The sequence below is a fragment of the Trachinotus anak genome, unplaced genomic scaffold, assembly GCF_046630095.1.
Source record: "Trachinotus anak isolate AG129_WGS33_773 ecotype Australia unplaced genomic scaffold, CSIRO_AGI_Tana_v1 ptg000001l, whole genome shotgun sequence".
NCBI classification, from domain to species: Eukaryota; Metazoa; Chordata; class Actinopteri; order Carangiformes; family Carangidae; genus Trachinotus; species Trachinotus anak.
Genome location: NW_027273852.1, coordinates 7,952,123 through 7,975,162, shown reverse-complemented (window position 1 = coordinate 7,975,162; position 23,040 = coordinate 7,952,123). Strand labels below are relative to the sequence as shown.

The 23,040-nt window shown below is 41.2% G+C and overlaps 1 protein-coding gene across 4 annotated transcripts in view; it reads right to left on the bottom strand.

Annotated features, from left to right (window-relative positions):
• The window catches only part of tanc1b (tetratricopeptide repeat, ankyrin repeat and coiled-coil containing 1b), a 95,718-nt gene that overhangs the window by 15,725 nt on the left and 56,953 nt on the right, over positions 1-23,040 (bottom strand). For 3 of the 4 annotated variants that reach the window (XM_071473074.1, XM_071473152.1, XM_071473230.1), the window contains 8 exons: positions 13,349-13,471; positions 10,987-11,268; positions 10,569-10,723; positions 6,128-6,359; positions 5,426-5,592; positions 2,944-3,551; positions 909-1,017; positions 563-685 (listed from right to left, as the gene is read on the bottom strand). In XM_071473074.1, the coding sequence (XP_071329175.1) occupies positions 563-685; positions 909-1,017; positions 2,944-3,551; positions 5,426-5,592; positions 6,128-6,359; positions 10,569-10,723; positions 10,987-11,268; positions 13,349-13,471 (1,799 nt within the window). Of the gene's footprint in view, positions 1-562; positions 686-908; positions 1,018-2,943; positions 3,552-5,425; positions 5,593-6,127; positions 6,360-10,568; positions 10,724-10,986; positions 11,269-13,348; positions 13,472-19,143; positions 19,845-23,040 lie in introns of those variants that run through there. The other variant, XM_071473313.1, reaches the window with a different exon arrangement.

Here is a 23,040-nt window from a genome sequence, read left to right as displayed (position 1 = left end):
CTCATTTATACTTTAGCTGCCTTTTAGTGACATTCACTTTTGTCCTTTCAGACAAGAGAAGGACACAGATCGAGCTAAGGGAAAGAAAGCAAGATGCATCAGCCTAAGTCGATTATGCTGCTTTTCATGGTGGCTTCAATTGTTGGTCTGTGCTGAGCTCACACAAGTATGAGTAAGGAACATAGTGTGACATTTATTATAATTCCTCTGTGAAATTACAAAAGCATACAGAGATGGCATTTGATGATGTCACTAATAATACTTATCATCATTAAATGGACAGTTTTAGGATAATTATTTGGATGGAAAAGTGTGGAAATTGTCACCTTGCACAATGTTTGAATTTGTAATTGTGGGTCGCAACTATAAATTATTTTAATTATCAAGCAATTGATTGATTTTTTTTTGATTAATCAATTAAATATGGAGAGTAAAAAGAAACTGGAACCAAAAAGTTTGGCATTTCAAAATCATTAATTGATTTCGATTTCCATCATCTAATCAGCTGATGGGCTGATTGAATCAGGTCCAAGTGACACTGAAAGCTGGAGAACATCTTTACCTTGACATTGGGTGTGTAAAGGTTTCTCAGGGAGGCCAAAGCTGCAGAAAGGCCATCGGCACTGCAGCTGATCCACAAAGCCTGCAGGACACTGGATGACACACCTGTTTTCTTACTCAGGCCCTGCACACACACACACACATGCATATGAATGCATACATAACATCAGTGAACCTGAGCTGCACAAGCTGTCGAGTCTTTCTCTTCACACGCCGTGGCTTATCCTCTGGTGAACCATAGTCACAATACATAAATAAACAGAGAGTGAACACCATGAAATTCCAAGAAGGGATGGATTTCAAACAAGGATGAATGTAGAGAGCATGTCTAGGTTCCATCGCTCTACCTTGAAGATGTGTGCTTTGAGGATGTGATGTCCCAGCTCCATGGTCTGTTGACGATTCAGTTTCCCCTCTTGGCGGGACAACATGAAAGCCATAAGAGCATGGCCAGTCCTGGATTAGGAGACAACAAAGAAGATACTCAGCTGTACAGCAGAATACGTAACAAATATGGTGACAAAATGAGACTAGGAGACATACGTTAATTATTTTGTAATGTATCTTAATATTCATGAAATGTAAAGAAGTCTCATCTGGTTTTCACCTTAATGGTTAACTGTGGATGGTGATTGTGATTTTTGATATGTAAAGCCACGGATGCATCTGATGTTCATCTGCCTCACTTAACATGAAAGTACTTGTTTAATTCTGGTCATGAAGAGCACCCTGCCATTTTCGTAGAGAAGACTGGGGTTAGGGGAGTAAGAGTGTGAAACCCCTGGGTTCTCCTTTCCGTCTTCACTCAGCCACTCTTGTACTAATTAATGTAGAACTTCATTAAAAGGACATGCATGATTGCAGATCACTTTGATCTGGTTAAAATTCTCTCTATTCTTGCCCAGGCACCAACATTAGAGGCAGTACAGCAAGCTTTTGTGTGCATGTGCATTCCCTCTGCCAGACTCTTGAGCCTTTGTTTTTTTAATGATGGAGTTGGAAGGCTGTGAATGACCAGAATATGAAGCTCGGCTCTGGTCCATTTACAGACACGACTGTGTGAGCAGAGGTGATACTGACGAGCAACAGGGAGGAAAAAAGCAACCCAAAGTGACATCATCCAATTTATTAAGTGTGAATGACTGAAGCCACTAATGCAGGTGAGGGGGCTCTATAATTTAGGTTAGGTAACACTACTAAAGTAGATAAGCCTGACTAACAGGCGAGAAGGGCACGGCTGGAAACAATGATCATTTTCTGCAGAGTGAAGTCTCTGCATATTTTAATGTAAGTGGAGAAGTGTCAGACGACAGCATACATTATGTAAAATGTTTAGGTCAACATCCTCCAGGCTGAAAAAGGGATTTAGTCTCTTTCCGTAGGACTGATTCATAGGCCAATTTTCACTGTATATTTTTACTTAACAAAACTGTAGTGGTAGGAATACATAGACTTTAACAAAGCCTTAGAAATGATTTTAGCCCAATACATTTTCCCATTAAACAGCTGAAATTAACAATGACACCCCTTCATTGCTACTAACAGCCAGGGCTTTGGACTTAAGTATTCTGTCTACAGCAGAGATCTCTGTACGTCAATAGGTAGTGAATGGTAAATATAACGCTTTTCTAGTCTTACTAACCGCTTAAAGCGCTTTATAATACTTGCCCCATTCACCCATTCACTCACACATTCATACATCACACACACACACTCGTACACTGATGGATCAGCCATCAGGGGAAATGTGGGGTTCAATATCTTGCCCAAGGACATGTTGACATGCAGCTTGGAGGAGCTGGGGATCGAACGACCGACCTTCTAATTAGTGGATGACCCGTTTTACCCCCTGAGCTGTGGTGTCATTGTTGTTTGCTAGTAACCAAATAAAAAGTTGCAATACAGTGCATTCTGAATTGGTTATTATGATTAAAATAAATATTTGGAACATCTCAAACTTAATTTCCTCCCTAACTCAGAACTGAGTCACGCTGTGTTTGTTGATAAGAACATTCAACTTTGTACAAAGTCCTTCATGTCTGTTTACTTTGCCTGCCAGACATCTATGATTCACATATCAAACTGCAGTAAAAACTTCAGGGACAAACAATGTGATTATTTCTCAAACACAAAGCCTTCTAAATTTTGAAAATCTACCTCTATTGGTAGTCAAATAGATTGAAAATCTATTTGACTACCATAATTATCATAATGGCTTAATTTCTATTCTCCTACAGATTGTTTAAGGTCTATTTGTGATGCATTCCAAGTTGCATGATCCAAGGCACAGATGCACTACTTGTCATGCCTGTAATAGTAGCCCACATTCCTAAAGGGAGAGCTGCTGAGTTGCTGCATTTGCTTACAAAGCAGACGACTGACCTGGGGTCACAGAGGAAGTCCGTGCTCTCTCCATCAGCTCTCCACACCAGCCACTCTCTGAAGGAGGGGTGGCAAAACATGCGCGTCTTGTCCCGCCGTTTGATGAGGAAGCATGAGAGCAACTCCATGCGTTGTTGGAAGTCCTCCCATTGCAGCTCCCCTTGGATGAAGCTGGCGTTGATGGCCTGGAACAGCTGCTCATCAGTCATGGGGTGCAGTGAGGCAAGCGCCACGTTGAGGATGGGCAGTGAGCGCTCAAAGGCTGAATTGGTCATGAACTTCATATTGCACTGTAACTGGTAGAGCTCAGCCAGCGAGACGGGCACAACTTTGTAACTAGAGCTTTTGATCACCAGGTGACCTCTCTCAAACAGGTCCAAGGTAAGTTTAAGATACAGGTAGGAACCCTGGCTGCGAGAGATCAGGTGGCTACTGAGCTTGCCAACTGTGATAGGATCGGCCTTGCCATTCAAGTTAATATTGTTCATGATATCCTTGCTGCCATTGATACGGTACTGGATATATGCATTGAGGTCGTTGCTTATCTCTTTGTTGTCAGAAAAGTCATCCAGGGAGATCTTGGAGAAGGGCAGAAGGCTGGTGATCTCCTACGGAAGAAACAACATAAAACAAAATTAATCAGTGGCATATGTAAAGTAATATTTTTGGAACCACACTTCTTAATTTCCTTCTCATTGCAAATTAACCTATATTAATGAGAAAATAACCCAATGACATATCACTATAACCAACATAACAGCAAGTAAATTTTCTAGTTAGCCTCTACAGTATGAATTGTAGCCCTTCTAACCACAACAAACAATAAAAGATTCTTCTGCACATCCTGAGACCTGCCATTTGAAAAAAAAAAAAAAAGTTGCTTATGTGTCTTTGAGCAGTAGGGAAGCAAACACACTGAGCTATCAGGCTAAAGCAGACACTTGTAACTGTTAGAAATGTGGCTATGAGGAAAACAGGACTTGAGAGGCAGGGGATGGATGGGATAGCAGCTAGCAGGTAAGCAAAGGTCTGAGCCAGAGCTCACATTTCAATCTATGTCCCAGGGGCCAGAGAAATCAATGCACCTTAATCCTCCCATCCTCTAGGCTGTCTGAGGCTAGAGAAACATCGCCTCAGTGAAATAACACTTCTCGCTTCTTCTTCATGGCAAGATACAGCAAACAAACACACAACACACACACATGCACAAGCACACACACACAACAGAGAGTCAATGAAATGTACTGATCATAAACCATGAGATGGGTGAAGTGCTAGCAACATCACACAGATATGCAGGTTATTAGTCTAGCATGCAAAAGCCAGTACTATGACATTTTCATGACACTCCTGGACACAAATACAGTTCTGTGGTTACCAACTGAGACGTTTTGTTTTTATGGTTTCCTTTCCAGAATGCTTCACCGATGCAATATTAATTGTTTATCCTTTTTGATCCACAGCATGCCTTCAGTTAGTCAGACGTTGTGACATGCCAAACTGACGAATGACTTCAGAGGTTATGACGCAAATTCCCTCCAATTAAAATACTGCTTTAGTCTGTCAGTGAGAGCCCACCTATCCTCCTTTCCTTGCAGTCAACTGGGAGATCCAAAAAAAACACCTTCCAAATCATAAAGTGATACTGATGAATTAATAGATGTGAATACAATATATTGATTTAGCACATTCAGAGGACCTTGCCATAAATCAAACTTTAATTTTGGCTCACCGTTTCAGGATAAAAACAAATGGGCTGAACACTTCTTACTCATAGACAGTACCTTCAGCCTCTGGCTCCTGCCTGAGCATTAATAACTTGAGTTCTGGGTATCAGTCACCTATCACATTATTATCCCTGGCTCAGCGCTCTGTCCCAGCAAAAAGAAAATCAGCCATCGTTTGTCTCACCAGGCATGCCAAAGGCTCAGCCTTTGCCAGTGTGAGTTCAACACAGGCCCCGCACATCTCTGTAACTCGTCGACCTAGTGTCACCAAGCTAGTCGGCTCAAAGAGACTGACTGCTCCTTCCCTGTCATGCGGTCTTGATTCCCGGGTCACTGATACTTCAGTTCCTTCTCGAATGGTCCTAGATACGCTTGACAAAAATGACTCTGTAGAGAAAAGTGTATGACAGGGAGGAGCAGTTCAGGAAGACCTCTCAACTGTCACACTTGTCAAAATCTACAGGGTTTGATGTCAGTCAGCGAGAGTATCAAGAAGTGACAGCAGATCTGACTCATGGACTATAGCTTTTTTTCATTTGGCATTGTTACGTTCAACAATCGTATTGCTGAATGCTGAAATGAAGGTAACCTACTGCAAGAGCTGATTATGACCCCCTCTCTTAATATAAGCAGGTTAATTTGAAATATTTATTACGTCTCAACAATGATGATTCACTCTGCTAGAGTCCAAGAAATATATCTATGGTAAGGCAATTCAACCTCAGCACAACATTTTTATTAGAGTTCTTCCTTACCAGTAAGTTCACCCGGACAGTGACCACCAGCTTAAGCCAGGAAGGGAACTTGGCAATGATCTTAGTGATAAAGGAGGCAATGGTGTCTCCATAGTCAGGCTTATGAAACTCTGCTTCATTCAACCCGTCTATTAAGATGATGTGGTCCTCCTCTGGAATCTTCCTCTCTGAAAACATCAACAGAGAACACAGCAAAGGTACGTCGATGTGAAGTGAGGTACAGCTCATAACAGTAATAGCTCAACTAAACTTCCCCGAGGTGAGAGCGCAGAGAAGGGCTTCATTTCACTGTGGCAACTGAACTCTGGTCTCTCAGTGGTGCAGTGAGACTGAGGGGTAAGGACCTCTGCTTAGATTCATCACCTACTGCTCCCACTTCACTTTCCACAACAGTTAATTCTTCCAGTGGCAGCTGGTTGATTTACTCTGTGACATTAGGGAGAATATAAAAACACTTTCCCTTGTTCATTTTCATAAGTCTCATTTGACCTCACTATAATGTTATGTGTCTCTTTATGACAGGGCAAATTAAATCACTAATAATAATTAATACTAGTACTTAAGTCGTATTACAGTTTTGACAGATTTACAATTTGCCAGACATTTACATCCAAAGCAACTTTAATTTTTTACATACACATAGTCTCGAAACAGAACACGCCTACAAGCATGACATTTTGAAATTAGACAACTGTGTTTTACCTTTACGGAGGTTGGCTAGTGGCTCCAGGACCCCCCTCCGGAAAGCAGCCATTGGGTCCTGGACACAGGAGCGCAGACTGAGCATGCTCTGGAGGTGGGGCTCTTTCAGCAACAGCTCCCGGTATGCACTGAGCTGGTGTGCTCTGCACAGCAGGGCTGCAATACTATGTACAAACTCTGGCACCAAGCAAGTGTATGTGTTATCAGCCTGACAGTAGTGATATGCCACCACCTGGAACACAAAGGAGAGGGAGAAAAACAGATGAAGACAGGGTGACCACAGTTAAGGACAAATTAAAAACATGTTGGAGTCATAAATGAAGAGCAGAAATTAGTTCTGGCTTTAAAGAGGAATGAGTAAAGCTGGGAGCATTCAAGACCCTCAAAACCAACAGCCTTTTTGACCAAGGCTGCTGACCTGACTTTAGCAAGGTGGAGAACATATGTGGCTGGACCACGTCATAGGATATTTGCATTTTGCCTGGTTTCAGCTCTGTTCTTATTAGTTAGTTATTAGTATTAGTTCTTAAAGTCTTTCTGTTTCTATTGTCAGATTACAGAACAAGTATGAAATAGAGACTCAAACACAGCCCAGTCACCTCCAAGTCATTTCCAAGCTGCTGCTCCGCACTGCTAAGATCCTGATTTTAAAACCATGACAATGTCTGACAAAATCACCAAAACCTAAGTTAAAGACAATGGCTGTGCTGTGTGCTGGAAAGCCTGACCTCATGCCTGCCCTCTATGTAGCTAAGTAGCTATGGTTTGAACACAAACTTGCTATATTTGTTGCTAGGTGCTTTTTTTTTTTTTTAAAAAAAAGGAGTGACTAAAGGGGTCTGAAAAGTTGGTAAATCTAGCAACAAAAGGGCCTAAGTTGGCAACACCGCTTGTTCACGCCAAATTAACAGCAACAACTAACTTCATCAGTCAGGGTTAGGGTCTGCAGTCACTCAGTTGTGTCTTTAGAGCTTGCCCATGCAGTTGCGGTCCAGCCAAAAAGGAGACAGCGGTTCCCAGGTGGACTTCTAAAAGGAGGATCTTCTGTATCTGAGCTGGTTGCTGCAGTGTTCCAAAGATGTCCGATTTCAAAGAAAAAACAGAGATGCCCTGGGGATGTTTGACTCTGTTCTAATTACAGAGCAACCTGGAGGAGCTGACACACTTCCAGGGGCAGCAGGAGGGGGAACAGGTGACCTGTTCCTCTGCTGGCTCTACCTGCCTATTGCTCCATTAACAGTGATGACCAGCTTCTAGAAAAGCCTAAAGTCAGAATTATATCTTAGCTGACATGGAGTGTACTGTGCTTTAAATGTTTCAGGCCTGACACTGTTTGCAGCTTTACCACAGTAACATTTGATTCATATTTCCTTTATTTGTAATGGAGAAAATAAAAACCACACAGGCTCATAAATCTCATAAGCACTTCAGTCATAACAAAATGAGACCCTCTGCCATGCTGTTAAGACAAATCTGTTGAGACAGAAGCCTTGGTCCAAAGCTGCTGTGGCAGGAGAGGGACTAGAGACAGAGACATCATGTCCATCTTGGGACTTTACTTGGGAAGTAAAGAATACAGCAGACAAAGATGCAAATCCATGCAATTCATTTTGCTCTATATATCACCATCAAGAGCAGGTATTAAAAGTGAGACAATAGGAACTAAATTAAACAAAATAACCCAAAAATAACAGCAACTGATTGCAAGATTATCAAATACTACATTACACTCGGGGATTTGGTACTATTTGTACTATCTGTTTGTTTATTAAGCTATGTTGGCACACCGGCCAAGTCACATGGATAATTGTGTTATGCACAAAGAACAGAGATGTGATGAGGTGGTTTAACTTAAAAGAACAAAAACAATATCCATCTAAAAATGCTGGGTACAAGGCAGAGACTGGAACACTTCTCTCTTGGGTCTTTTTGTGCATCACACAAATTGAGGGCAACAGATGGGAGCTGTGAAATTATGTTTAGTGAAAACAGTAAATTAAAGTTACCTGCTGTTTGTATAAATACTATAACTCTTGATAGGCAGCTGCAAAGGAGACTGCAGTGATAGTTATTGTGGTGTACAAGTCATGCAGACTACTGCCTCATCAATGAGAAATGAGAATCTCAACAACTGACGCAACACTCTGCAGAGCACCTGCAGTACTTCATCTACTGGCACAAGAATAAATTTACTGTTTGACAAACAATTCCTAAAAATGTGCCTGTGTCATTGGAATAAGGCATAAAACTTGTGATAAACCATAACATGTAATGGCCTCAGTGCCCCGCGAGACCACTTTTAAATCAATGATTAAAAAGAACAGCCAGAATTTAACAGAGGCAGCTCAGTGTTGCATCAGTATTCAGACATCACAGGAACAGGACGCCTGTGTGAACGCCTGCTGGAAACACTTTACACAAAAACTGGCTTGAGGGCTACTGTTTAGGACATTCAGCTGAGCCTCAGTAGCACACAGTCTGCTGTCTGGTGCATGAACTTTGGCAGTCCCAGTGACTCCGGGAAATTGTACAATTTTTGCCTCATGCACCATTTCTCTATTGTGGCATCCATGACATTCAAAGAGCGTTGAACCCTAAAGGTGTGACAACCAGGTGTTCTGGTTACATTTAGACAAAGACAAAGTCCCATTAGAAAGCTGTGTCACAACCATCGGGTGAGCTAACAGCCCACCATCACAAAGCTATTCTGATTATATGAATTTTGTATGGTGAATCCAAAATGTTCTCTAAATAACGGTGGTCCCACATCTTCCTTAATAAAACTCTTGACAGGCAAAGAAATGCCAATGTTATTAAATGCCTGAGAGTCTCAGTCATCATTTTTTTTTTTTTTTACAAAATGTACTGTATGTGTAGGTATGGCATGCTAAGCAGCCAATCAATGTTGAGCACTCAGCACCCGTTTTATAAACAGCACAAGATCAGAAGACAAGTTTCTGCCTCGAAATGATTTGCGTCCGGCTCACAACCTTTGTTGCATGTCATATTCCCCATGTTGTTTCCTGTCATCTCTCTGCTGTCAACTGTCCAATAAAGGTTTAAAATGCTCAAAAACATGTCCACTGTGTTTGGTCCACTGTGCACAGAAAATAATGAAAAGCTTTTAGACTGTATTTACTGTCTTTGAAGTCCATCTAATGTAGTGCAACTTGAAGACTGTTGGATGAAAAATACTGAAAGCTAGAGCAGCTAAGATGTAACCCCCAAATGACATAGAAAAAAAACTAGAATGGCACTCAGTCGAGTACATACCTCTATCAAGGCCAAACACCAGTCTGGGAGACTGATGATTATCTGGATCTGCACTAAATTATACAAAGTCATATATCTCAACACTAATAATATGTTTGATTTCATATCATACATTATTTCCTGAGAAACAGTCAAAAATGTTGAAAAATGCAATGTTATGTTGTCTCACAATGTTAAGGAAAGTGAAAGAAATTCCTGGATCTGAACCATTGACCAGATCAACACCAAAATTTATTGGGGTCTTCCCTGGTCCATGCCCAATCCCTCCACCAAGTGTGGTACAAATCAGTTTAATACTTTTGTGTAATCCTGGTGACAAACTAACAAACAAACCAACAGACACAAGTGAACACATAACCTAACACAAGACTCTTACAGGTGCACTACATAAAAGTTTGATATTTAGGACCAAATTTCTCCCTGAACTTTTTCTGATTATACTGTTAGTGTGTTCCCATGGCAACACAGAGAAAGACCCTGTGGCAGTCTTCACAATGCAAATCCCTTCCATCTGAGAGCTAAAAGGCCATACTTAATGTCCACAGCAGCACTGCAGTTTGACTGAGTGTGTGGGGACAAAGAAAACCTTGGCTGTTGGTCTTAACACTGAGCTCATTTTTCATGGCCATGTCTTTAACTAACTGCTTCTCAAGTCAAACAAACCTGTGATATTAAAGGTCTCCGATAGGCCTATGGTGACACTGTCTTTCATACCCTCAGCAGACTGCTGAAGACCATCCATATTTCACAGGCTGAATAGCACACAAATTAACATAAACAACCATAAATCATACAAACATATAAACATAAATCAGCTGAGCAGAGCCAGTTATCAGTTTCCTGCAGGACACCTCATACATACTAAAAGCAATTCTGCACACCACCAGCATCTTTCTAATAAGGAAGAGTATCACTGGCAAGAGAGAAAGACAAGAAAGGAAGATATATACTGTTGAAGAAAGAAAGTAGACCCACTATATCAATTAATGTGCACCATAGACAGCAGATCCAAATGCATCTACTTTACCACCACAACAGTAAATCTCTTTCGGGGGACAGCTGTAATCAGACCTCACGTTCATTTTCATGTTTACTTTTCTTCTTCTTAAAGAATTCAGATTTCTATGGCATTTTTTTCTTTATGCTGAGGTCTTGGCTGAAGTCATACCTTTGCAGCCAGACGTTTGACAGCCACCTCCCTGCGCTGATGCATCTCCGGGGTCCCCGGGCAACTGTTGGTCCTCAGCGTGTTGGTAGCACTGGAAGGTGGGGTGGGCTGTGGAGGTTGACTGAGGGGAAGTTCTGTGCTGGGTCCCCCACCACCTGGCAGAAAGAGTATGAGTATGTCATATGACTTTTTTAAGTGTAAAAAGGGTCATTGTAGGATGTTAAAAAGGCACATTACATGGCAGTTTAGACCATATTTTGTGAAATTAATTCAATCATAGTGGAGGAAGGAGTTTTGATATTCATACTGTCTGTGGATATACCCTCATTCCATTTCTACACTCTGCAAGTAAATATCAAATTATACACACAACATGCAACTAATGTAGTTCTCACACACAGAGGCTGAAATTAATTACTTTTAGGGGAGGCACTGGGGCTGTTGGAGGCGATCTGACGCATGCGGCCTCCGTGACAGCTCAGTGCCACCAGCCGGGAGATTATGGCCGTCTTCCCATAACCCACACTGCCCACCACTACAGCGCCATGGTTCTCTGTGGATTCGCTGGCCTTCAGGACATCTTCCAGCTGCTGAAAGAGCCAATCTCGGCCCACGAACACAGAGTCTGTGGTGATGCTGGGCACCTCAAACAACAGGGGTTTGAGCATGATATCCACGGGTTTGTAGGGAGAAAAACGAGCTGAGGAAAAGGGAGAAGAAATGAAACAAATGAGAATTATGACTGTGTCATTGTTATTCTCATAAACACAAAGATGTGCATTGTCAAAGATACAGCTTTTTTCAGAAAAAGGCAAGTGATTTTTTTCATGTTAGAAAATCAACCATTTCACTGGAAGATCTTTTGTGGCTTCTGAATCAACACGCCAATAACACAGTTGCATTTTATATAACTGCATAGGAGTTTTTACAAAATTAATCAGATTATCATCGCAATTGTTTTCTCCTTCCAGAGTGTGCCATGTATGTCAAAAACCTGAACACTGTAGTGTTAAAACTGTCTATTTTCATTTTCTGCTTTACCTTGAATGAATGTTATTTTAAAAGCAATCCCAATATAGCTGGGCTCGAGAGATGACTCTCTGTCCAGTCCACTTAAGCACTAATTTAATCTCAGAACATTTGTTCACTCAGGAACTAAACTCTGCTACTTTCTACTAAGACTTGGACCAGTACAACTACTAATAGTACTGCTGGTGCTGCTGCTGATAGTTCAACTAAATACTTAAACTGCTATTATTGTTACCACTACTTTCATATTGGCAAAATATTTATTCCTTTTGACAAAAAAGCATACTTTAATGCATTTGTCTTAGTTTAATAATGTCTTAAGCTTCAATTTGCAGATTTCAACAAAAACATTCTAGCTTTTTGATTTGTTGGTGTTTTTGTTCTCCATCAAAAATCTTGGATGCTTGTTTTTCAGCTCCTGTGCCAAACTTCATTACCACATGCCAATAACTACACCACCATGATGGATTACTTATTTTAAAAACATTTTTATCTCTGCAAGTTATTTTTATACTGTACAACATACTTGAAGTACTTGAAATAAATAAAAAGTAATGTCTGCTTGGACAAGGAGAAAATTGCAATACTACCAGCACATTCAAAAAATGAAAAAGGTTGTTTATTGTGATTTTTTTTTTTAATGGCACTGAAACATTTGCATAACACTGTGTTATTTTTAATAAATATAGCTACAGAACATTGCCAAACACTGCCAGAGATTGCCAAAATACTTTGGGCCTGAATAACTTTGTGGGAGTCTCTTGCCCACACTCTACTACAAAAAACACAAACCACACCTCATTTCTTAACAGTGAGTGACATACAGCTTTCTTCTGTCCACAGTAATAATATATCTATCTAATGTAATCTATGTGTACATATAGAACATGAAGTCAGTCTATACAGACGAGGACTGTTCCTCAGTAATAATTAACCATCCACAGGGATATAAAATTAACATGATGCTGCTGTAACAACTTCATGCTTCAGGAGGTGTGGAAAAGGAAGCAGACGTTTTCAAAAGAGGGTTAAATAGTTTGAGTATCTAATGATGTTGTATTAAATTATTCATGTTCTCATCAAATATTCACTCTGTGGGATTTCTCTCAGTTAGACGGGGGATTCAAAACATATAACCAAGACATAGGCGGGTGAACCGAGGAATATTTACATGATTTTATCTGTAAAACAACCTAATTCTTCCAACATGCGTTTTGATAGCACAGCATTAATAGCACTCAGTGATGTAATGTTTACATTGCGCAACGCATTAGCATTTGGACAGTTTCGCTTTTTGGCTCTGCACTAAGACACATTCGATTTGAAAGTAAGCAATGATTTCATTAAGGTAAATTGTTGACTTTGAGATTTCATTTGAAGATGTTTACATCAATCTTGGATCAACAGTTTATGAATTGGAGCTCTTTTTATACATAACTGTGAATGGTATGAACAGTAACAATTCCTAAACTGTTAACCGGATGTGGATATGAAAACCTCAATGACCTTTAAAGCAGAAACAGCATTTTACCATCAATATCATTGTCATTCATTTGAAATCTAATATGCTGAGGTAAAACCAAAACGATAAAAAAAGATGTCACCGTCTAATCAACATACTACTCTGTACATTTTACAATCTGCTGACAGTAACTACAAATAGGTAAATTACTAACAGTAACACAAGAGAACTGGCAGATGGATCTGTTAGCTGGTGTGTGTTTCCAGGCAGTTACACATACTGTAGTCACCTTTAGAGTCCTGAGGTGGCCTTCCTCCTGTGTTGTGCCAGGGTAGGCGAATGGATGTCCGCAGGGGGGTGTTGCGCTGTTCATCAAGAAAGCTCAGGTCTTCCAGCTTTGTTGAACTGGTTGCTGGGGACAGAGACACAGACAGAAAAAAAAGAGAAAGTGAAGTAGACACATTTTGAGTGCATTTGACACCATGTTAAGAGTAAGATTTTGTGGCACATTTCACATCTCTGAGTGAAGATGAGGGAAGAGGAGGGAAGCTTGCTTGAGGCAGTGAGTGCAGGTACCATTATTCTGTAGCAGTATCCCTAAGTCATGACAGACTTGCTGCCCTTTTTCTCTGATTTGAGCTTTACACACAGTGAGAGATCTGTCCCTGCCCTATAATACAGACCAGACCACAGTATTTTTAAGTCAATGCAAAACCAATCAAGACCAAGGCCAAATAATGTGATGCATTACAAAAATACCATCAAAATTACTATTGATGTTATATTTGTTTTGAAGAAAAACATCGACTACAGATTATTCCTTCAACATGAAATATAAATGGACCCAGAGGTAAACTTGGATATTTTAAGTTACACTGCATCCAGATTTTGATAACAAAGTTATCATTTTGCAGCAGATGGAGGAGACTTCTCAAGGCAGGAGATGTTTTCAACCCCAAATGGATGGTGTGCCCTTCTGAGACTAAACTCTGCAGATGAACTACTTGATGAGTCACTGATTGCAAAGCAATTTGAATACCTGTTTGAAGTGTGGTCTGTAAACATGACAAAAGATGTGCATTAGTGCAACTAGGTCTCTCCTCCAACTACTGTTCACTGTTCAACAATGTAATCTCCATGGTGATCCATGCTCTCTTGACCCTGCTGAAGAGCAGAATCAAAGCTGCTTCTTTCTACTTTATCAGCCTCAGCTGTGAGAGACTGTCACCAACTCTCAACTCTTCTCTTCCCTCCCTCACTTGGTCGCTAACTTACTCTCTGGAATGTCCCACTAATTAAAACCCGTCTGCTGACAACAGAGTACCGGAGAAAGCTGCCATCAATACAGCGTTGACTGGAATAAAAGAAGGCCTTCATGGCAACTTTTGCTGCAGTTGATGATGCTTCACAAGCAAACATAGAGGACAAAGTCGAACTTACAACAAAGAGAGAAATCAACAATAGGTAAACACACATATTGCAAAGTTAATCAGTGCAGAGAAATACGGGACAAACACTTGAGCAAATCTGATCCTAAAGCTAAACTGAACAGCTACTTACATCCAACAGCAGAGCCTGGAAGGACAATGGGAATTCTCAAAGCCCTCCCCTTGTCCCCTGTGTGGAATATATTTGGGCAGGCATACAGGCAAGTAGGCAGGGTGCAGACCCTCAGCTAAATCTGTGAAGAGTGCTCCTGGTGGATGAGCTCACCGAGGGCACAAAAAACGATTCCTCTGCCCCAGTGCTCCCATGCAGGCACACTGGCAGCATTCAGCTGCTGAGCTGAGGGCTTGGCTGCCCCCTCTCTAGTGCTCAGCCAGTCACAGCATCCAGGCACTCACTAAATGAATACAGAGGAGTGTCACCCTCCCTACACTCACTATACACTGCATAGACGTCTGTCTGTGCTGCATGCATTTGTGTACACACACACACACACACACACACACACACACAATTTGGTAAGCAAGCAGCAGAGGGTGAAAAAGGAGGGAATAAGAGGAAATATAAATGAAATGAAAAACCAAGAGATTTAGTCTTCAGCGGCCGATTACAGTTTGTAATGGGCAACTCCCGTCGTATTAATCAATGATACTGGTTGGAGTTGGGTGAGGGATAACAGGCAAGAAAAGTGAGTGTTTAAAACAATATGGGAGGGGGTTAGAGGCAGGGGCTAGAGAGATCTGCTAACAGAGGAGAAGAGAGTGAAGATGGACAGAGACTCTATGCAGTAAATTGTAACTGAAGCCCACTACTGACATCAGTGCAGCACAAAAAGATGTCTTTCTCTTTTCCCCCTTTAGATCTTTTCAAGATTCTGAGGAAGAGAGTGTTGAGCATTATTCAACACATGGCTCATCTTTTCCTCCAGTGGTCCAATAAGCAAAAGACTGAGAGTAATACTCAGTTTGACTTGCTTAAGTAATTTAAATGAACGTATGACTTTATTCCTGTCTGTGGTATTGCATCCTTCACCATAACCATTTTTTCTTTTTGTTAAGTCATATCTCTTGTTATCTACTATTCCTTCAAGGCCAAGAATTCCCACAGGATGCATTCACACCCCTCAAATTCCCCTCTTCAATTCTTTTTAACCTCCAGTCTCTGAACTCCCTCTTATTCTTGTACACCTCTGCTCATTGTTAAAACGCACATATGATACCTTGAAGTCTGAGCTTGAAGTGACTTTGAAGCTGCCCAAATGTGTATTCTGATGAAAATGGGATTCTTTTTTCTTTCCTTGGGCAGGTCTGCCCTTTGAAACCTTCTCTTCTGTGTTTTCAATGACAGAACAGAGAAAAGGGCTGAGCTCCTCTGCTCCAACCACTGCCCCCCCCCCGCCCCTTTATGTCCCTGTCTCGCCTTCTCTTCTTTACCAATGGATACAGGTAGTTCAGTAATCTCATCACCTTGACCACTGTCTTGCCTTTTCAAGACAGTGGGGACTTCACTCTAATCACTGAATGAGTATGAATGAAAGCAAGCTTTAAGAGCAAGGCTAAAAATTCTGTGAATTCTCTCTAAAATGAGAGGCAAAATATTGGGCTGCTATATAATCTTATTACCACTGTGATGAGTTTTTGTCCAACAGGGACAAATTATTACTGTGATAATTATCACAGCCTAATCCTCATCAATTAGTTACAACATTTAGCCAAGTATTTAAATATCACACAGTAAATAAGTAATCTCATAGGGCATTAGATGGGAACTTTGACCCTGGAAATTTTGATATAAGAAAAGTGCTTCATTATCACCCACCCATCCCTATCTGCTCTAAACACCTCAACATCACCTCTAGCTCAAGCCCTCCTCTGACCTGTTAAGTCAAAATCCCTTTTGCTTAAGATGAGTAAGTGCTAAGTGGAAATTAGGTGGCCTGCATGCAAATTTGGCTTGTTACCATGGAAACTTTAAAATTCCTCTGGCTGCAAAGACCACTTTTTGATCAAAGGTGAAAAATTTATACGTTGAAGAAAGTTTCAATTCCCGCGCACTGCCAGCACTGACTTCAGTGACGAATAATGATTTATTTTGGAGTTCATCAAATGCACTTTGATTTTGAAAACCTGCTTCCCACTGCAGGATGCACAGGAGACTTTCTTTCTTGTCCTGAGATAAGTTTGCCTCCATCACTAAGTTTGGGAGACCCTGCCCTCACTGGGGCCAAAGCCAACTGTGACCTTAACCACCTATAATCTGAACCACTGAATGGTGAAACTTGTTGAGAGCGGTGCACAGCCTGGGAGTACAAACTACCTGAGGTATTCAGCTCAGAGTATACAAAACCAACAGACTTACAGCTGTTGTTGGCCAGATCTAATTAAAGATCAGATAAGATCATACAAGCAGCTTGTTAGTTTGATTTGATACAACAATCCCAAAGAAAGAGAGGAAGAAAAATAGTCTACAGCTAATTTTCTCTTGTCAGCTTGCTAACAGGCTCATCATGAGAATGCCAACATGCTCATGTTTAGCAGATATAATGTTTACCAAGTTCACCATGTTGGTTTAGCATTTTAGCATGCCTGGTATCACCTAATAGAGGTAGTAAATAAGTACAGCTGAGGCTGATGGTAATGCTATTAGTTTAGTAAGTATTTGGTCATGAACCAAACAACTGGAAAAATTTAAAGTTTGATCTGGTGATGGCGCTACATAAGAAGTTATCACCAAAGGGAACAGACTGTACAATTTTATTTGAATTTCATTGCTAAAAAGCATATAACTATAAAATAACTTAACTGCACTGAACAAGCTCAAAAGGTTTAAAGTATATTTTCTACACAGGAACTGCAGGCACAAATTGAAAAACAGGCCAGGTCATACCTAATTAACTCTGTGCCAAGAGAGCCAGGAAGAGCCAGGAAGAAGAGAGACCTGGGACATTAGGATAATCATGCCATCATAACAGTTGCATACTTCCTGAACGGCTGTTACACAAGTCTCATTAGTGTGGTGCTGTTAATCAAACTTAAACAAATGGCTCTGCTGTGGCACAGACCAGTGAGCTAAGACTCTGACCCTTTGAGATGGGGCATTTGGCAAGTTCTGATCCTTCACTGGAGTGCTACTGAGCAGAATTTTACACAGCTCCTCAAAACTCACTCAGATTGATCTCTGCAACGGTTTTTATTTTGCTCCTGCTGTGACAGAGCGGCACCAACAGCTCTCTGAAAATGGACATTTTAAAAGATGTGGCTGTGACCTTTTGAGAGAGCTCAGGGACATGAATGGGTTATCTGTTTTCTCTTTGCCTTCTTTTCAATCTCTGGTCTAAACAGATCAATGTCTACATAAAGCCAGGGGCAGAACTAAATTCCATGGCTACCTGAAAACATCACAAAACACTAACAACATGCAGGCATGTTTTCAAACAGGTTGCAAAAATTACAGCAGACAATACTGTCTTCAAACTGCCAGAGAAGACATGAGCTTACAGCATATCAGATGAAAAGGTTACATCATGCCTTCCTGCTCCAGGACTACAAAGAGACTACAGTATTATCAAATTTAAAAGGCCATAACTCGGCTTTGTGCAGCAGTACTGCACAAGTTTGAAATACACGATTTTGTAATTTGGGAAAATTACCATCTGACCTTTGCATACATTTCTGAGTCAGATTGTGTCTTCCTAATAAAACACAGATGTGAACTCATGAGTACTCAAACCTTACCTTGTCCAGTGTTTTGATAGAGAAACAACAAATCCTGCAATTTACTTGTCAACACTCCAGAGACTTTAGACATTTTAACAAAACATCTTGGATCCATTATCACTGGTAAAGGTATCACAGCGTGTGAGTTTGGCCAGAGGAACAGAGGACTTTTGGAGTACACACAAACAATGAGTGTGTACTGTACCACCATGGCTCAGACCACAAAGCTTTGCTGAATAGCCAAACACCACAGAAGTACTGTAGCCCCATTCCTCAGCCACAGTGACCCTAACTCAGTCTCTCCGTCTCAGTAACCCAACCACAAGCCGCTCAAGCTAAGATTTCAAAATCATGGAATTCCAGTGGCCAGAATTAATACAACCCTTTGACTCTGTAAGCCTTTTTTCTTTTTCAAAAGCTTAACATGACTGACTCAAAAATAGAATTCTTCTTACCCAGGTATAATGAGGAGTAAGGGTGGCAGAGAGTGCAAGATGCAAGGAGTGAAATTTTGCTCAAACCGTGTGTTCATAGATTCAACATCTGACATTTCAAAGTGTCAATTTGGACAAAAGGTTAGTGTTGTTAATGTGCTGACCGGGCTAAATCCAACACGCCATCAACTGTGAGATTTGTTTTCATATTTGGAAATGCTAGATTGCAAAAAACAAAGCCAGAGCTGTGGCACAAACAACAAACAGCTGCTTATTACTTCTGCTGACACTGAAATGTGAGGGCAGCACGATTAATACTAAAATCATGACACATATTTTAAATGTGGGGTGAAACAGTGAAATAATTCACATTTTTGTCTTGTCTCTCTGCTTTTGCCAATTTTTTAACCTAATCTGATTTCATTTTTTTGGTGGTTATACAATTGTGACTGATAATTACTGAGTTGAAGTGATTCATAATATTTTACCTGTTAGGATTAGGCCCCTTAGGGCCCTTGTTTTCCTCATGTGTTCCCTCTCCTCTTGTGTTTGTCCCCAGTCTGTCTTTTGGGTCTGTTTGTGTGTATGTGTGTGTAGCTGGGCGTGGCCTCCCGGTTTGCTGTTCCCGCCAGTTCTGCCTCCACACCTGTCTCCAATCTTCCTCATAGGCTTCACCAGATGCAGTATTTAAGACTGGCTCAGACCTCCCCTCTTCTCCAGATTGTACAGTTACCTACATGGCATCATGTCCGGCCAGCTATTTTTTACTCTTGTCTCTGTTGTGAAGCTCTGAGTTCTGATTGAATCTCTTTATGCCCCAGGTCTGGTGCCTCTGCTACCCTGCCTTGCTCTGCCTGTCTGCCTGCCCACCCAGCCACATAAGCTCATCGGTGTTCTGGAGGACCTTCAGATTCAGACCCGCTACAACCCTTGAATTCAGCTGCCACCAGCCCTCAACTGCTCTTAGTCTGTCTAACTTTACAAACTGTGCAATAAACGCCCTTTGCTGGCTTAACCTCAGACTTGTGTTCTGGTTGTAGGTCCTATAAGAAAAACAACTCCTAAACCTTAAATTACCATACTGAAAAGAAACAAGATTTGGTCTTCAATAACATATTAATTAAAGAAACCAAACTAAATAGACAGCAATTTTTTACATTAGCAAAAAATGTTAGTTGACAGCAGTCTCATTAGGCTTTTAATACTGAGCTGTAGAAAAAGGACTGCATTGCACTATCATGAATACAGAGTGAGCGAGTAAAAGATTTTCCCAGAGAGGTTCTCTGGAAACACAAAGAAGCCCTTGAAAAAAAGCCATTCACATTTCTTTCAGGCTCCCACACAGCCCATACATGAGGTCAGCTATGACCTTTCAAATGGGGTATATTTTTGATGTGAAATGGATGATAAATATGTGTGGTGCTTTCTGGGGTTGCCGTTGTGACAACTTTTTAAATCTGCCTTAAAAGATAGGCCCTACAGCAGAAAATATTTCCTATGAACAATGGGGGTCAAGGCACTGTCCCTCCTCAGACTACCAGCGAAAATTACATTTACAAACTGCTCCTAAAGAGACATCTGAACTCAGCCCTGTCTGCTGTGACAGGTGGTGTGTGCCAACATTTGTGGAAATTGCCACAGTGCATGCAGTTCCCACTGCAGCCTGGGGAGAAGCTAGCCATAGCATGAGAAGGTGTGTGGGTTCACCAAGGCAGCGCAAATGACACTTGTCGTTGTAATATGCTGACAGCCTTTCTACATACATAGCTAACATTCTAGGGGCCAAGCTATACACCACTTGATTGACATTAGACAGATGGACAAAACCCACTTTGCCTTTGAGAAAATTTGGCCTTTGTGCTTCAACTGTCTGCAACTTTATATCATTCTCTTAACTAACTGTTGTAGTTGCATCACTATTCCAATGCTGAGTCAATTGATAAAAGGACAGTACAATGTTACATTTAAATGGGTGAAATCCTGTGGTGTGCCAGGTGATGTAACAATTAAACAGTAAGGTTTCATTATTTCCTATTTTCAAAATAGGTCTCTATGAAAACTGTTGCCCACAAGCTCTGGAAAATATATAAATATCTATCATCAATTCATTTTCCTGTGTCTGCTCCAAGGGCACCTCCCAGTTGTGTGTCTCTTGGATACCTCCGGAGATGCTCCAACAACCTTAACTTGCTCCTTTCACCTTCAAAATACTGCAGTTCTACTCTGAGCTCCTTTTGGATATCTAAATACCTCACACTATGCCTTAAGGTAAGCCCAGACTGCCTAGGAAGGAAAATTCATTAAATTCTTTGTCCCTGCAATCCCCCTGTTTTGGTCACTTCTAAGAGCTCGTTACCATATCTAACTGCTGGGATAAAAATGAGGGTTTCTCCTTCACATCCAGCTCCTCCTTCAGCCCGAAACTCCAGTATAACCTCTGCATCGATGCAGATTAACTTTTAGGGAGAGCGGATCATTTGTCTGCTTTTATCTCAAGTTTTGCATTGGCACATTAAAACAAAATAAACGCAGCTATTTTATTTATTTTCATATTGGATCTCCGTGTCCTTGTGCGATGTCAAGGACAAATTGGCAAATTCACAGCAGACACATTGTTATCCTATGTAATGGTACAAAGCCAGACAATGAAGACTAGTCATCGAGGTTATGGCAAACAGATTGAAAGCATTAATGATGAAAACATTTTTATTTGCTTTGCACAATTGCATCTCTTCCATTTAACTCCTACCTGCCCCAGTAATTGCTTCTTTAGAATCATTATCTTTTTATTGAATACAATTTCCTTGAGAATCAACAGAACAGGGACACTGTCCCTGGTACACGGTGACACCCATACAGATTGGTTTAACCATAAATGAAGCTGTCTCTCCATGTCGTCAATGTCCTCTCCCAGGGCTTTTTCACACGGCGTAAAATCTAAGGCGCGATTTTCACAGGTCCCTGGAGGGCAACGCCGCATAGCTATGACATCAGCCCATAAACTCTGGGAGTACACACGCACAGAGACAAGCACACTGGCACTCACGCACAAAGCAACAAACAGTCAAATATTTCCTGGGCTGTTAGCTTTATGAGCCAGTGTGTGTGTCTGCGCTGTTCACGGTTATGTCGGGGGGAAATAATGATAAGATGTACAAGGGTATGGACTATTAGAACAACAGAATGGGTGATGAACAGGCATGTTCTGCTCAATGCCTTGAACAACTTTATGTAAACAATGTGGGCACAGACCCAGCTGTGGTACACAACACTGTCAAAGTGTTGTGGAGGAGCAGTGCACAGTGTGTGAAATACATGCATAATCTCTGGCATGTATTCAATGTCTGAGACACCAACCATGTACTTTTTGTTTTACTTCTATGTCTAGTACCCGGTCTATCTTCTTCTCTTACTGATACACTGACAGGGTAATTTTGACATTCATCCATCATCAGTTAAGTTGGCTACTTGTTGCAAATTGGATGGGCTTTGAGACAAACCTGACTTTTTTCTCTTTGTCTTACTGACTGGTGTGACCAGACTCCATTTAGGTCATCACATTTTCCCCCCAGTGCTGCCCCAGCTGTTGATTGATTGTTGATCATTTCACCTCACCAGTGTAATTGTCTGCAAGTACCACGCAGTGCGACATTCAGTTCATCTTCTCTATAAGCTTTTCATTTGTTTATTCTATTTGCTTCTGTCACCATTACCCATCCCTTCATACAATCTTCACCATCTAATAATTTTCATATCTAGTCTGCAGCAACTGTAACAATCAAATATGTTCCTATTAGTCCAAACAACCTAATAGCAAGAGTAACATGCAGTATGGTCCCCTGGGTATGAAAACTAACATTTGATTGCAAGTGGAGCTGCAGATTACATTGCTGGTGAGTCCAGTTGCCTATACATTTAAATCCATCCTCAGTGAATCTAAAGGTATAACACAACTGAAAATACTCCTTCTATTTACTAGTTAAAGCAGAGCATTCAGCGAGGACTTGACTTCTGTTGGATCAACTTGGCCTCAACCTGGCCTCTTGATATCCCTAACATGGTTTACATTTTAAAGAGAGATGTAAAACTTATGGCTTAGGAACAGCAAAAACACAGGGAGACCTTAGACTGGAAAAGGGGGGAGGAGGTAGTGAGGGATACCAACAACTGTGACAGCTGTGTGGATACGGCAAGCTGAGCCATAACAGGGAGGTTCCAGGGGCAGGAATGCAGAACAGATCAGTCAGACAGTGGCTAGCGCTTAGGTCCGGCATGGCAGGCCAGGCCGAGGCACAACATGCAACAGCTGCCTAATCCCTAACTTCTGCCTTGATACCGTGCCCGTCTTTGAAAAGCACAACCTGTCTTCTGAAAAACACTACACT